This window comes from Bos mutus, chromosome 10, assembly GCF_027580195.1.
Source record: "Bos mutus isolate GX-2022 chromosome 10, NWIPB_WYAK_1.1, whole genome shotgun sequence".
Lineage (NCBI taxonomy): Eukaryota > Metazoa > Chordata > Mammalia > Artiodactyla > Bovidae > Bos > Bos mutus.
Window position 1 is genome coordinate 83,632,984 of NC_091626.1, and position 16,295 is coordinate 83,649,278.

The following is a 16,295-nucleotide window of genomic DNA, read 5'->3' on the forward strand; positions in this document are numbered from 1 at the left end:
GAGGGACTAGAGGCATCCTTCAGTGGCCTCCTGTTCCTTCTAGCAGACATCCTGTCTCCTTCTGTAACTCCCAACCTGCTGGGCAGGCAGGAGGAAAAACAAGGAGAAAAAGGAGGTGTAACTAAAGCAAGAGAAGGTGGTCCCCTCTACTCCAAGCTTACAGTTTAAATGGAGGCAGGAAATATTCCAAGCAAGAAGACTTAGAAACGGGTGCTGAGTGAAGAAGGGGCAGAAGAGGCTGGGGTTGGGCAGGGAGGGTAGATTTCTTGCCTTAATTTAAAGCTTTGGGTTTTCTTTTTCTGTGAAATGGCCCTGAGATGTTTACAACAGGGAGACTGCTTGAGTTACCGCATCTTTTTATTTGGAAGCCCTTTGACGTCATTGGCCCCACTTCCTCTGAAGGATACAGGTCGCCTCCATGGCTCATCTTTCCTTGACTGTCAGCTGGTGACTGCGGATGGTGTCATTTACATCCTCTCCTCTGCCTTGGCACAGTTGTGGAGGCGCATATGTGCACAGGCCAGCACCTGTGGCCTCCTGTAACTGGTATTCAGACGAGCAGATCTCGATGTGCTCCGTCGCTGGTTCTGTGGCGGGTCGATGGGGCGGGGGGAGTGCTCACTGCCATTCCCTCCTTCTCACGGGGCTCTTCACAACCTGGTATTTAGCTTCCTTTGGGCAAACTCGGTTAGTGACAGTGGAAAAGTCCTGAGAGCATGGTGACCATACACTTTCGATCTCTTGGACAATTCTGATTGAAAATTTGTGTTCTGTTGTCAGGCTGTGTGCATTGCAGTTTGGAATTTGGGAAAGCTGGTGACATCTCTAAAATGCATGCTCTCAGAGTCAATGCCTTGGGAGTGACGTCTAACTCTCCTGCTCCCTCACTGCAGTGATAGACCCTAATAATACTCAAATTTCAGATCCCCTTGAGGCAGTCAAATTTGACTCTGTCATATTTAATTTCCAGAAAATCTCTTCAGAGGATGATGAAATCCAAATGATGACAGTAAATAAGAAGGACGAGGTTTGCCAACCAGGACGGTTATGTTCTCCCTGTAAATCATTCCATGGTTACGTAGGTAGAAATCTAAATTAAGTTGCCTTTGGAAGCCTTTTTTCATGTCCCTTGATTTTTTTTTCTTCCAGTTTTTAGACAGAAAATAGATGTGCTCAATTTCAGAACCAAAATGAGAATTGCTGTGTTGTGTGTGTGTATGTGTGTCTGAGAAAACTGTATTCTCCTCTGCTCCTGATTTTAACTTAGAAACATAAATTTGTCAATGGTCCCTCTGCCTACAGGAACTCATTTGGAGTTGAACTGTGTTCTTACCTCAAATCAAATTAGTTTCTCCAGGAGAAGGGAGTTATCAGAACTGTAATTTAGCACAGTTACCACTGAGACAGCATTCTGGGATATTTATTATTTGTGGACCTGCTTGAGATTCTGTACTGTACCTTTTTAATCAAAAGGCACTGATAGACTTTCTTTTTAAAAAGAAAAAAGGAACACGTTTGGCATAACCTGAAAATCTTTCTTAAATGATGTTTTGTTGTGTTCCCTTCTGTCCCAGGTCGGTCTCAATATGGAACATTTGGAGGAAATAAATCAAATGAGACCACTGGTAGCAGGCCCTATTTCCCTCACAGCTTCTTTTGTTGGCTCCAAAGGCATTCCTAACCAGAAAAACTTACAATGAAATTTTAAAAAGCAGGCTTTTTCCATAAGAGATGACTCACTTTGTAGGAAGTGGCCTGTCTTATATATTTCTTATTTGTCTTTGACATTTAAGAGGAAGGAGTTTTAAAATGAGTAAGTACTGACAGGAGGCTACAAGTCCATGCCTTGGACTCACACAAAAGAAAGCATCCGTCTCATTAGTGACTGAGAAGGTGTGTGCATGGCTTTTCCAAGTGTCAGGCTGGAAGGTAAACGCTGGGCTGCCGAGACCCTGGTCTCTCGAGAGCCAGTTTCACAGGGAAAATGGAAGGGCCCTTTCTGTGTTCCTAGGGATGGCTAGGTCTTGAGCCTTCTGTTAATTAGAAGGAAAAGAAAACAGGCAAAGTCTAACTTTATTGGTACTGAACTCCCTGTTAGGGAGAAAAGGGAAAAAATGAGCTACGTTTAGAGTCTCCAGTACATGTGATGTGTTTGGAGGAATTGGTGGAGTAATTGCAAAAGTAATGAAAACAAGTTGCCATGGAGAGCAGTTGATTTCTAGATAAATGAGATGAATAAGCTTGAATGCGCCTGCGGTATTTCTGTGCTGAGCAGTGGGGGTGTGAAATAGACAAGCCTCCTTGTTCTCCCCAGTCCTTTGCGCTAACATCTTTAAAAACCAAAGTCTGTTTGCTTCTTACTTTCTCTTCTACATCTGTTCTGTGCTTCCCTGAACAAAGTTGAAGGAGTCTTTGTAGTCTTTTCCAGTGAAGCTATCATACAGAGATTTGAATGTTGCTTGGGTGAGAGAGGGAAAGATACATCTCTGTAGGACTGATGTGCCCTGATAACACCGTTTGGCAATTGAAGTGTGGGGCTGGGGATTTTCTCCTGCTCTTTCATGTAGAGGAGAAGCAGGATCCATAAGTGAGACACGGCAGGGCTTCATCTGATGGATGATTCTGCTGCCCCGGAGCGCAGCTGTGTCCGCTGCGTGGCTGGCTGTGAACCTGAGCCCAGGAGAAACCACTGTGCTTTGCATCCACTCCTGAAGCTTCCTCCAGGCGCCTGCCAATGTGGACAAGTGCCCTCCAGGCCTTCTGAGTCCTGCGGTGCTCTGGGGATCTTGAGTAAACGACCCCTTACTCACTCGTGCCCTTGTCCCCAGGCCCTCGGCAAGCTCTCAGGGGCAGCAGGCCCTGAATGGCTTCCCTGCACAAAGCGATAGCTGTGTGCATGGCCAGCTCACCATCTGCTTCTCTTTTCCGTGTTGTTTTCAGGCCAACCGGGACGCTGTGCTGAGCAGGATACCTGAGCACAAGAGCGACCGTCTCATCAGTTTACAGAGTGCATCTGTGGTCTATGATTTACTGACCATTGCTCTTGGAAGAAGAGGCCAGTATGAGATGCTGTCAGAGGTACAGCCCTTGAGTCTGGTTGACTTCCAGGCAGTGGGTGGTGCTGGCGGTGTGAGTGCTGGAGGACCTGGGCTACCTGGTCTTCACACATACACACACACACACAGGCGGTGTGTGCACTGGGAAGAGCTGGCGGACGTGATCCTGCCACACACACACACACACACACACACACACACACACACACACCGCCCCCCTCACTGGCAGCCATGTACCCTCGGGCCCCTCATCTAACTTTGGTTTCCTTCTCTGCAAAATGGGAATCAGGCTGCACAATGCGGTGGTAGAATTCACTTGTGCTCAGTTCCTACTGGTGGTCCATAAACCCACTGGGGGTGAGTTTGTGTGTAAGAGAAAGCGAGCGTTTCTCAGGCACTTTCTTCTTCAGTGTGATTTCCACACTGATCCCCATTCTCCGACCTGTGATATTAATTTCCTTGTAAAGCTGGTTTTATTTTATGTCAAGTATTGAGGCATAACTCCTGGCGCACTAACGACTTCCGGCCCAACGTGTGTCAGGTGAGCCGGGACTTCCGGCCCAGGGTGCGTCGGGTGAGCCGGTGCGGGCTTAAGGGAGAGTAAGCGGTGCCTTCACGTGTAGTCTTGCGCTCATTCTGAGGAGACCCCAGTTGCTTGTAGATATCGTTGCCGCCTCATTCCCTCAGCTGCTAGGAGACATTCAGGCTGGAAGCTGGACTGTTTTACAGTTTCAGGAGAAGCTGGTTAGTCGGAGGCCATGCTTATGCGTTATTGAGGGACTGCCCAGAACACCAGATCTACCCCCCGAGAGGCTAACTCAGTCACAGGACCACTTTATCTCTTCTCCAGTGGAGTAAAAAGAAAAGGAGGAAAGAAAAACCACTCCTGTTGTTCAAATGAACCTTTCCACGGTATTTATCTTGTTTCTTCTAAATTTATACGCGTTGCAACAGCCTCTGGGCACGCGGACAGGGAATGAAATACTGTAACAGATTGGCTGACGTCGGACCGGCGCCCGGCTCACCCTGTAGCCTGCCGGTGCACCGCCTCTTTAAGCAGGAGCCTCGGGGAACAGACGAGCCTGCGTGGCTCCCATCTTTTTTTAGCCTTTGGTTTGGTGACTATACAGGGCGACCGTTACTCAGGCTTCAGAAAAAAAAAAAAAGCCCCTCGCAATCTGGCTCAGATGAAGCGATGAGTCCAGATGTTCCTGTCCCAAAGTGCACACCCGGGCACGTCCCAGGCTTGGGGTGGGCCCGGGTTCTTCATCACCCCGGGGGCTTTGACTCCCAGGGACCCTCTCCTCCTGGCCAGCTGAGTTCCTGTCCACCGCCTCCACCAAGGAGCCCATCTGCAGGGAGAGAGCCAGGCAGCTCACAGCTGAGTTCTTTTAAGGTGAACTTCCCTCCCTGCGCCGACAACCACTAAAAGTCTCTCGGCGTCCAAGGCTGCGTGGGGCTTGCACGACCCCTCTCCTCCCATCACGGGGCCACAGAACTGGTCCCCGGCTTGAAATTCGCCTCTGTCCGAAACAGGTGTGAGGAGGCCGGGGTGGCCGGCGTGGCGGACGGGCTGGACGGCCCCTGCCTGCAGGCTTATTCTCGTGCCACGAATGGCTCTGGGGGGACGGCTGTCACCTAGCGGCATTTGTCTGTGAGGCGGAGGCTCCCTGGCATGTGCTTCCGCCTGGCGCGGAATCCTGGGACCGCGTTTTCAGCCAGATAGCTTTCACCTTGACATCACGCCTAGCCTTGTCTCGTGGTCGTGCCCTGACACTCAAGTCACTGGGTAGTCTGGTTGGTTGGCAGAGCCTTGATTCAGAATTTCACCGCACTGGTCACATGGACCCTGTGGAGACAGTGCGGGGTTGATTTGAAGGGGCTGGAGCAGAACAGTGGGAGCCTTTGGAGCCTTTTGAATTTTGTACCATGTCAGTGTTTTACCCATTAAAAATGTAAGTCAGTGGATCAAATATATAAAATGGAGAGCATTCATTTTTTTAATCCCATATATATGCAGGCCCTGATTCTGTGCCGGGGGCTGTGATTAGGGCTGGGGGCGCAGTATCTTGATCAAGGTGGGGTCCCTGTGGGTGAGTGACCCCTAGTCCAGAAAAGGAGACAGCCAAAGCAGCAGGCACTAACCATCTGGGGTGCCTGATGTTGGGAGAGTCTCTGTGCAGGTTCTGCATACAGTCATGAAGGATTTGAATCCTCGGCCTTAGTTTTTCTTGCTATTTCTACTTGGGCTTGCAGATGGAGCTTTCCCCAGCAAACATTTGGTATCCGCGTTGTCTCAGATCTAAGTAGGGCTGTCGTGGGAGGAAGGCGAACTCGCAGAGCATCTCGCAGGCCGGGCCTGTCTTTGGAGAGCTCTCCTCCTGGGGATAGGGGCTTGGTCCACCCTTGGTTGACCAGACAACCCCCCTTTGCTCTCAGGTCCTACTTAATCTGTCCTGCTTCCCTCATTTGCTGCTGTTTTCTTTCTTTCGTTTTTCCTTCTTCTCATTTACCCTTCCATTTTCTGAGGACTTTAGGTTAAAAGGCTAAGTGAATTTTTTTTAATTGAGGTAAATTTATAAAACATATACTTAGCCATTTTAGAAGGTTCAATGCAGTGGCATTTAATACTTTCCTGCTGTTGGGCAGTCATCACCTCCAATTTCAAAACATTTTCATCACCCTGAAAGGAAACCCCATCCCCATAAGTATTTGTTCATCATTTCTCCTTCCTGCCAAGCCCTGTCAGCTGCTAATCTGAATTGTGACTCTGTGAATTTGGCTATTTTGAATATAATAAGTCCCCAACATACAAAGGAGTTCTGTTCAGAGAACATGTTCGTAAGTCCAACATAGTGAGTCTAGATACCAACTAACACAATGAGCTATATAGTACTGTACTGTAATAGGTTTATAATACCTTTCACACAAATAATACATTAAAAGAAAAATAGCAGAACATTTTAAATTTTACAGTACAGTACCTTGAAAATACACTAGTACGTACAACCACTGGCATAGAGAGGCTGGCCATCAAGTGAACAGGCAGGAAGAGTTACTGACTGGAGGAGGGAGAGGAGGTGGGAGATGGTAGAGTTGAAGGGTCGTCAGCAATGGGAGATGGAGGGCAGGCTGCACTTTCACTCACACTTGGCACTGATGGGACACACATTTGCGTCTTTGAAAGTTTGTAACTTGAAGGTTCATATGTAGGTGACTGACTATATTTCATATGAATAGAGTCATCCAGTATATGATCTTTTGAGCTTATTATACTTCTTTCACCCACTTAATGTTTTAAGGTTCTTCTGTCTTTTAACATGAATCCATCCTCTTGGCTGATAACATTCCATCGTATGGATACACTGAGATTTGTTTCTCCATTTATCAGTTGCCAGGCATTTGACTGTTACAAATAGTGCTGCTCTGGGCAGCTAGGCTTTAAACTTCCTACATTGCTCCTTTTTTTTAGTGATTCTCGTTCATGCTGTGATGGTTGATATCCCATCTTCATCTCGTGCATCATCACCACAGTGATCTTTCTCAAACACTGTCTGTTGAAAAACATTTCATGGCTTTTCCCCTTGCCCCTTCTTTTTCTCCCTCTTTTTATTTTGTTTTGCTTTCATTTTCCTCCTAGAATGAAATTGACTTCATGGTCTTCCTGCCATAGGCAGCAGCCCAGCAGACTCCTTGAAGAGTTGAACAATATATACAATATGGAAAGGAAAAAGTCAGAGAATCCCACTCTTTAGAGATAGTTGAGTGCCCATTGACATTTTAGAGATCAGTTTTTTCATATTTCTCTGTTTTTTACACATCATGAAACTTTTATTCAAAAATAGATATAGGCAGTGACTGTATATAACTTCATCATTTTATATAGCTGTATAGTATTCCATTGTTTGAGTGTACTAAAATTTATGTAACCAGTTGCTGGTTTATAGTCATTTAGGATATTCCTAAATTTTGCCTTTAATAATGTTACATAATAGTTTTGTTATAATTTTGAACCTATGCCTTATTGAATAAATACATGTACATCTTTGTAAGTTTCAAGGAATGGAATAATATTATAGGTGTTTTATTGTGAATATTCCCAATCATTCTTCTCCCCTCTATCGACACCCCCACCCCAGCCCAGCCACCTCAACCCCCAAACCTAAGTCAGCCGTCTCATGTGTTCTGGACCCAGGCCCTAAAATCGGAGAGCTTGGGTTTGAGTTCCTGATTTGCCACTTACTAGTTTTATGATTCCAGCAAGTCATTAACCTCTTATGCCTCAGTCTCACCTTCTGTAAAATAGGGATAATACTCACACGCATCTCATATCATTCTGAGGCTTGTTTGCTAATCCGTGCAAAGGGCTCAGAACAGAGCCCAGCGCGTAGATTGCATTAAATGGCACCTGCATCCTGCCACGTTGTCCCTGCCACTCTGCACAGGACTTGCCTGGCACCGGGGAAGCAGCTTATTACACAGGAGTGATCCAATCTTTCCAGAAACTTCCAGTCATCAGGAACAAGCACGTGGAGAGGCAGCCAGTTAGAGAAGGCTGGACAGTGAAGGCGTGTTGATTGCAGGTGAAAGTTAGACCAGGTGCGGCGGAGCTGGCCGGTTGGCCACCAGGGAGGATTGCAGCAGCCAGTGTGGGAATTGGCTCCACAAGGCCTGAGAGGAGTTAAAACATCTAAGAGCAGAGGGACAGCCTTACCATCAAGGTCAGGGAGGCAGGAGGGCGGAGAGGAGGAGAGGACCCCGGGTGGAAAGTGTGGAGGCGGGTTGTCAGGCCCCGAAATGCAGGGGTCATCTTTGTGCCGGCTGGGACCTTTCATGAACAGAGGAGTCACCACCACCAGGCTGCTGTGAGAGAGGTGGTCTTGCCTCCTGCTCACCCCCTCCTCCCTTTTCTTGTCCCCAAGCAACAGCAACACTCCTGCGTCAGGACCTGCTGACCCAGGTCCTCCTGCCAGCAGGAAGAGGCCAGGGTGACTGCCTCGGCTCCCAGCCTGTCTCCTCCTCGCCCCTCCTGTCACTGACACCTTTGCGTGCATTGTAAGTGCTGTGCAGACCCTACCCTTTAAGAGCTGTGCTTGGGGACTTCCCAGGCGGTCCAGTGGTTAAGACTCCATGCTTCTTAATGCAGGGGGCGCGGGTTCAATACTTGGTTGGGGAAGTAAGGTCCCACACTCCCGCTGCACAGCATGGCCAAAATAAAAATCTAAAAATTAAAAAACGAAAGAACTCTGCTTACTCGGGGAGCAGAGCCACTCTCCTCTCTGGCTCTGTTGTTTGAGACAGAAGTCTCTTCTCGCATCTCAAGAAGGCCCCACACCATGCCTTTCTTTCTCTCGGGTGCTATTCAGCCAGACCCTGGTGAGGAGCATGGTGTACAGAGGGAATTCAAACCAAAGGAAAATCCCACCCTCATCCTGACAGGTTTAAATACAAGCGTGATGGTTGCCGTCCCTCCAGTGCTAGGAGTCTGTGTGTTTTTAAAGACTCACGTGGGAACTGCCCTGCTGGTCCAGTGGCTAATACTCTGTGCTCCCAACGCAGGGGGCCCGGGCTCAATCCCTGGTCAGGGAGCTAGATGCCACATGCCACAGCTAAGACCCAGCACAGCCAAATAAATAAAAACAAAAAGGCTCATGTGAGCCCTGCTGAAAGGCTTGTGTAGGAAGGAACACTTCTTTTCTCCCTGTTCAATTTGAACAGCAGTGCTAGTTGGCATGACAACCTGTGCTATTAAAAGTAAAGCAACGAGCACCGCTTTCCTCGTTTTTGAGAATGAACCCAAGCTGCTAAGGAGGTTTGTTTCTTGACTATTAATGGCTCCATTTTAACGGAACGTTCTGGGGTCTTTTGTGAAGGGTGTGTGTATCCCCTCTACATAGACATGGCAGCTTTAAAGACAGAAATGGTATTTTTATCTTTCCCATTGAACTCATGTTCATTTGTTTATGGTAAATCTCAACAACTCTGTAGCTGTGGGTAGAAATGTCTGGCTAGTACCAAAGGGACATTTACACATCCCTACCCCCCAAGCACTTATTTAATCAGGGAGCCTCTTGAGAAACACTTGAAGGTCTAACGAAAGCTGCCTAACTGGCCTACCATTTGTTAGTTTACATTAGCGTTTGGTCTGTCGTGCAGCCCCACTCTGCAGAAACCCAGCCTTGACCTACGTGCTGGGGTCTCCAGAAGGCATCAGGGTGGCCTGATGGACTGGGAGCCACAGACTTCTGAGACGTGAAGACAGATTGTTTGGTTTATGTCATCAGTCACTTAAGTCGTGTCCGACTTTGTGACCCCACGGACTAGAGCCTGCCAGGCTCCTCTGTCCATGGGATTTTTCCAGCAAGAATACTGGAATGGGTTGCCATTTCCTTCTCTAGGGGATCTTCCTAACCCAGGGATCAAACCCTTGTCTCCTGTGCCTCCTGCATTACAGGCATATTCTTTACTGCCGAGCCACTGGGGAAGCCTTGGTTTATTATAGGTACCCAATAACAACTTGCTAAATCACCCAGTCCTTCAAAACCAATGGACATTCTCATCCTGCTTTTCTTTGGTTTGTGGGTAAACTGTCTCTGGATGTGCAATGAGTGTAGCTTCCAGAGGTCGGCCCAAAGGTTAAAGGTCATTTACTTGGGAACTGGGTCACAGAGGAAGAGCTGGGCCCCACTTGGGGCAGAGCACTGACTGGTACGGATCCCAGCTGTGGTCCGGCTTTGGGGGTCAACCTCAAGAGGGATCAGCTACATCATTTTTATTGACAGTCCTGCCCCTAAGAATCTCAGCCACTGCATGGACACTGGTACCTACAACCCCACCGATATGAATATGTTTTTAAATTAAGCTTCATTGTTCTCTTCTTACAGCCCTCAAGGAAAAAATTGTTTGCCTTAATGCCATATTAACCTTTTAAAAATGTATAATTCAGCGGCATTAACTAGATTCACAGTGCTGTGTAACTATTATGTCTGTTTCCAGACTTGATCCTCATCCCAAATAGAAACTCGTTATCTGCTAAGCAATACTCCCCATTCCCACAGCTTCCATAACCTGGTACCTCTAATTGCTGTGTCTGAATTTTGCCTATTCTGGGTACATTATATAAATGGAATCATGAAATACTAATATTTTGTTTCTGACTGATTTTGTAGTCTAGTGTTTTCAAGGTTCAACTATGTCATAATGATATATCTGATAGCGTCTATCAAAACTTCATTCCTTTTTATAGCTGAGTAGTATTGCATTGTGTGTATATGCCAATTTTGTTCATTCTTCTATTGATGGACACGTGGATTGTTTTCACATTTTAGCTATTGTGAATAATGCTGCTGTGGACACTAGTAGACACGTGTCTGAGTTCCTGTTTTCTTATATTCAAGAGTGAAATTGCCAGGTCATATGGTAATTCTTTTTTAACTTTCTGAAGAACTACTGAACAGTTTTTCACAGCAGCTGCACCATTTTGCATTCCAAACAGAAAGGCACAAGGATTCAAATTCCTCACCAACACTTGTTATTTTTTTTTTTTTGTTCACTCTATATGGCCGTTCTAGTAACAGAGACGGTAGCTCACGTGTGTTTGCCTGCTGCTGCTGATGTTGAGCATCTTTTCAGGCGCATGTTTGGCGTTTGTGTGTCTTCTCTGGACAAATGTCTGTTCAGGACCTTTGCCTGTGTTTAAGTTGGGTTGTTTGTCTTTTTGTTGCTGAGTTATAGGAGTTCTTTATTTAGTACAGGTAAAAGTCTTAGCAGATATATGATTTGCAAGCATATTTTCCCATTCAGCAGGTTGTCTTTTTCTTTCTTGATAATGTTCTTTGATGCGCACAAGTTTCCAATTCCAGTGAAGCCTCGTGTACTGATTTTTTTTCTTTTGTTGCTCTTGCTTTGGTGTCATATCTAAGAATCCATTGCCAAATCCAAGGTCATGAAGATTTTTACCTATATTTTCCTATAAGAATTTTATGGGTTTTTAAAAAATTTTTAAGAAACTGTATGGATTTTGCTCATATGTTTAGGTTGTTGACCCATTTTGAGCTAATTTTTGTATATGGTGTCAGGTGGGGCTCCAACTTCATTCTCTTACATGTGGAAATTCAGTTTTCCTGGCAACATTGTCTTAGAGGCTATTTTTCCCCCCACTGGTTGAATTTGGTGCCCTTGTCAACAGTCCATTAGGCAGCAGATGTGTGGGTTTGTTTCAAGGCTTCCGTTCTGCCCTATCGGTCTGTTTTCGTTGCTATGGCTTTATGATAAGCTTTAAAACTGGGAAACTGTGTTTTCCAGCATTGCTCTTTTTCAAGATCGCTTTGACTCTTCATCGCTTCTGATGTGGCATCAACTCTGGGTTCTTCGTCTTTGACTGCGCTTCTCACAGTGCCTCCTCGTCCGTCTGTGCCAGCCCCCTCTGCCCCCGCCCCCGCCCCGGCCACATACACACACCTTACAGGCCATCTGAGAGAATAGGTCCTGACACTGGCTCTGTATTCAAGCATTCATCGCGCACCTATTTTGTATAAGACACACCCCGGGAGAGCCTGGGGCTCCCTTACTCCCCTCCCTAGGTCTTGCACGTGTTCAGGGGCACACTGAAGTCCCCGGGGGCCGGAGCCAGGGAGATGGAAAGACCAGAGGTGACTGCAGTTGAGGAGGGAGGAGGGCTGAGGAATGAAATGCCCGTTTCTTGAGTAAGTGATTCATTTATAAGCATAGCCAAGAACTACGTTAGTGAAAGAGTGGCTGCAGCAGTATTTGCACAGAGCCCTGGGGACCCTTCACTCACTGTGCAAACTTTTTTTTTTTCATTCAAGAAGTATTTATTGAGAAGCTGTCATCAGACATTATTCTGGATTTTGATGATATAGAGTAAACAAACAAACAAAAACCCCACAAAATCACAGTTCTCATAAAAAGAACAAAAGTAGAAAAAAAGCACCTGTAGGTGAAAGAGTATTTTTTAAGTTACGACAAGTTGACGGAAAACAAATCAGCGGTTACAATGGAAAACAGAAAATCCTGAGAAAATGCATTCAACGGTCAATCTAGAACTGTGTGTCCAACAAATGAGCACCCGATAACGAGGCCGAGCAGGTAGATTATTAGATGGAAAGCAGGCTGCCTCTCCCTTTGTTGTTGCTACTGTTCAGTTGTTAAGTCGTGTCTGACGCTTTGCGACCCCGTGGACTGTATGCTGCCAGGCTCCTCTGTCCATGGAACTTTTCAGGCGTGAATACGGGTGTGGGTTGTCATTTCCTCTCCAGGGGAGTCTTCCCAGATGAGGGGCCGAGCGCATGTCCCCTGCATTGGCAGGCGGCTTCCTCACCACCGAGCCACCTGGGAAGCCCGACCCTTCCATTAATCGATTCTGAATAGAAACGCTTAAAATCCAGGGTTATCACTGCGCAGACTTGACCCAGTTGCTTCATACAGTTGAAGGGAGAGCGTGCCGGAGGCTGGCGTCCAGTGTCCACGCTCTATAATAAAGCCTGTGACCTTTGAAAAACAACCCACTCTCTCCTCCTCCCACTGTGGCCAGGGGCAGCGGTGGCCTCCAATTTAAGCATTTGCCAAAGCAACAGAGCGTAGAAACTCCTCTGCTGTATCACTGTTATAGGGCAAAAAGAGAAACGGGAAGCGGGGGCATGGATGTGGGGTTAGCTCAATCTTATTTCCAATTTAAGGGGAGAAAACTTGAGCAAGCCTTGACGGATGTTGTCTATATTTTCTCAAAGCTGGGTGGGAGGACTTTTATTTGTAGCTGAGAGTCCCATCAGCCTGCCTTTGTAGAAGCTTTTCTTGGCTCCAAACTCTTTGTAGAGTTGATCTCTTGAACTGTACTTTAATTTGTACTTTTATCAATATATTTAGTTAATTTAGGAATAAGGGCTCTGAGCTGAGCATCATGGAACCTGGATTCTAATTTCAGGCCTGCCTCTATGTGACCCCGGGCAGGCTCTGTCTCTTCTCTGAGGCTTTGTTTCCACATCCTTAGTAAAGTATGAACAGGAACAGATCATGTCAAAGGTCAGCACGTTCTCTGATTATGTCAATCCATGGATTTAAGATAATGGTCTAAAAAATCTAAATTGCTTAGTTTTTTATTGCTAATGTTAAAAAAAATGAAATATCATATACCATGTTCAATTATTAAAAATTGTCACACAGCTGCCAGGAGTCACAATGATTACTTGACTCATTAAGTAACTATGATGAAGCAAAGAAAACCTTCCTACTTGGTTGGTTGAAGAATCCAGGTTATGAGAACTTTTAGGATATGACCGTCACGTCCACAGAGGTGAATGAGGAAGTTCACTGTGTTATTTGTTCTATTTTAATAGTGATGGATTTCAGACTTCAGCTCCAGGCTAAATTTGAGGGGTATCTGATTATTTTATCCATCCCCCCTCCCCCATGGGTTTTTGGAGGCTAAAGCTCACCCTCGAATTCCAAAAATAGACGTTGGCTTTTCCTTGCTTGTGGTATCATCCAGCTGTCACTGCCATGCACCCGGTTCGTGTCATTGGGCTGGGAAGGTAATTGCTAAACCCTTTTCTTGTGCCAGAAGAACTTCTCATTCCTGGAGCCCCCTCAGAGATGGCTGATTGACGAAGAGCCAAAATAGGGCACGGGAAAGGATGAGCTCTTGCTACTGACAGGAAATCACAGTTTTGGAAGTGACATTTTGACTACCACTCAAATGATTAGGATGCCAGCTAGAGTCTAATAACTGTTCTCCCAAATATTCTTGGTATTAAATGAATGTTATCTGGGATTTAGAGAGCTGGCAGCAGTGTGTTGACAGTGAACGGGCCTCTCTTTCCTTGTAGAAACAATAACTGTTGCCAAACCCACCTTCTTTTCTCGTGAGGGAGATGGCTGGAGGTGACGCTGCTGTTGCGCACGGGTGGCTCAGGGCATGTGGGCCCTGGGCCTGCACCACCATCTCTCCACTGGACACCGGAAGAGGAGAAAGGCCAGCATCCGGCTCTTATCTCCCCTTTCCCGCTTGGGGGCTCCCTCCCACCCTCCTCTGCCCTCCACTGGCACCCCAATCCCAGGGCTCCCCACAGCAGACCTGTCCTGCAGCAGCATCTGCTTCTCTGATGAAAGCAGCACCAACAGCAACATGCTTATTAAATTTACTCTGCACCAGGCACTCTTCTAAGCATTTAAAACATTTTATGTATTTATTAATATTTATTTATGGGTTGAGCTGTGTGGCATGTGGGATCTTAGTTCCCTGTCCAAGGATCGAACCTGAGCCCCCTTAACCGCTGGACTGGCAGGGAAGTCTGTCTTAGCGTTTTCGTGCGCTCCTTCCTTTAACCCCGCAGTGAGGCTCTGGCTGATGAGGGGGGAGTCGGCATGGAGTCAGCACGTCCTGTGCCTCCTCTCCAGCCAGCGGCCTGCCTGGGCCTCGGTGACCAAGGCTGCCTCTTACGTGCACCCCACTCCCATCTGGCTTCACCCCCAAAAGCCTACATCTTCCTAAAAGTCCATTTTCATCCGTGCCTCTTTTAGACTGGAATCATTATTGAAATGTGAATTCTTTTATTTCGTAGCACATAGTCTCTTCCCAATCTCCCTACTTTATTAAAACTGGAAATTTAAAATTTATGGACAAGATGTTATGCTATGATCTGCATCAAAATAATATGTTGGGGAGAAACGTGTTAGGGATATGCATGAAACAAGACTTCCCTGGTGGTCTAGTGGCTAAGCCTGCACTCCCAAGGCAGCAGCCCAGGTTCAATCCCTGGTCAGGGAACTAGACCCCACGTGTCATAACTAAGACAAGTGCAGCCAAAGAAATAAATATTAAAAGAAAGATTGAGAATTGAGTTGATAGTTGAAATAAGGTGACAGGTATGTGGGGTTTTATTTTCTTATTTCCCCATCTTTGTCTTAGTTTGAAAATTTTCAATAATAAAAATTTTTAAGAAGAAAGAAACTGGAAATTTTTACTCTATCTCATACAGACATGATTAGGATGCTTAAAAGGTGCAGTTGAACAGAATCAAGGAGAGCGAACACCTAGTCTAAGGAGCAGGGGCTGTGGACAGCACATGCCCCAGTGACACCCCAAGGCCCGCCTTGCACTTAGATGCCTTCTCTGGAAGAGGGTTTCCTTTGTGATGCTGACTTGAGGGGCTTCCCTGGTGGCTCAGCAGGAAAGAATTCTACCTGCAACGCAGGAGACACTGGTTCAATCCCTGGGTCAGGAAGATACCCCGGAGGAGGGCATGGCCACCCACTCCAGGATTCTGCCTGGAGAATCCCACGGCCAGAGGAGCCCGGTGGGCTACTGTCCATGGGGTCGCAAAGAGTCGGACGTGACTGAAGTGACTGAGCACGCATGCACACCTGTTGACCTGAGCCGCTTAGAGGCTTATATAATCCTAGCATTTACAGGCATGTAGAGGAGGACATGTTCCGTAGCTTAGCGGGATGCTTGGCGTCAGGACCTCAGGAACAGCTGGAGCTATCTGGGCACTTTTACCGAGCCAGCTCTCAGAAGGGCTGCCAAGAGCCCACAGGAGGACAGAGCCATCCGCTGTGAGGCCAGAGCTCGGATATTTCGGAATCAGGGCAAAGGGTTAATTTGTAATCGTTGGCTTGCATTTCCTGTCTCTCTTTATAACACCCCTACAGCTTATACTGGAATGTGTGTTGTTACAGTAATGACGAAGGGGTCCGAGCTGGGGGAGGCCTGTGAAAGGTCTACATGTAGAGGAAACCACGGCCTGTCTTTATCAAACTGTGCGCCTTTGAGATGGCACTGTGGTGCTAGCGGACACCATGAGATCTATAGTTTCTTGAAAATCCTGCGCTGAAAAGACCCCAGTCTTCAGAGGACGCGGAAACAAGGGCTCCATCAGCACTAAAATATATATATATATATTGCTGAATCTCAGAAATAGTTCAGGGAACATGTGGCATTTTTAGGAGCCTTTTATTTAGCCAAACTTTGCTTTATGCGGCGAGAGGAGGCCCAGCCGTTCAAGCGGCTTGTCTGTAAGGAGCGTCTCCGAGGCAGCGGGAGCCGTGGCCCCAGCTCCGCAGCAGACCGCTGGGCGTAGATCCCGCTCTCCCTGTGCCCTGAGCCGCGGTGCAGTCCTTTGTGGAGCTCCGCTCCGCCGCCTCCTCTGTAAGTGGAAGAGTACCTGTGTGGATGGCATCACTGACTCGATGGACGTGAGTCTGAGCAAACTCCAGCAGACA

At 46.9% G+C, this 16,295-nt stretch overlaps 1 protein-coding gene across 17 annotated transcripts in view; it reads left to right on the forward strand.

Annotated features, from left to right (window-relative positions):
* The window catches only part of TTC7B (tetratricopeptide repeat domain 7B), a 273,939-nt gene that overhangs the window by 153,793 nt on the left and 103,851 nt on the right, over window positions 1-16,295 (forward strand). For all 17 annotated transcript variants that reach the window (XM_070378355.1, XM_070378356.1, XM_070378354.1 and 14 more), the window contains one exon: window positions 2,941-3,078. In XM_070378355.1, the coding sequence (XP_070234456.1) occupies window positions 2,941-3,078 (138 nt within the window). The remainder of the gene's footprint in view (window positions 1-2,940; window positions 3,079-16,295) is intronic.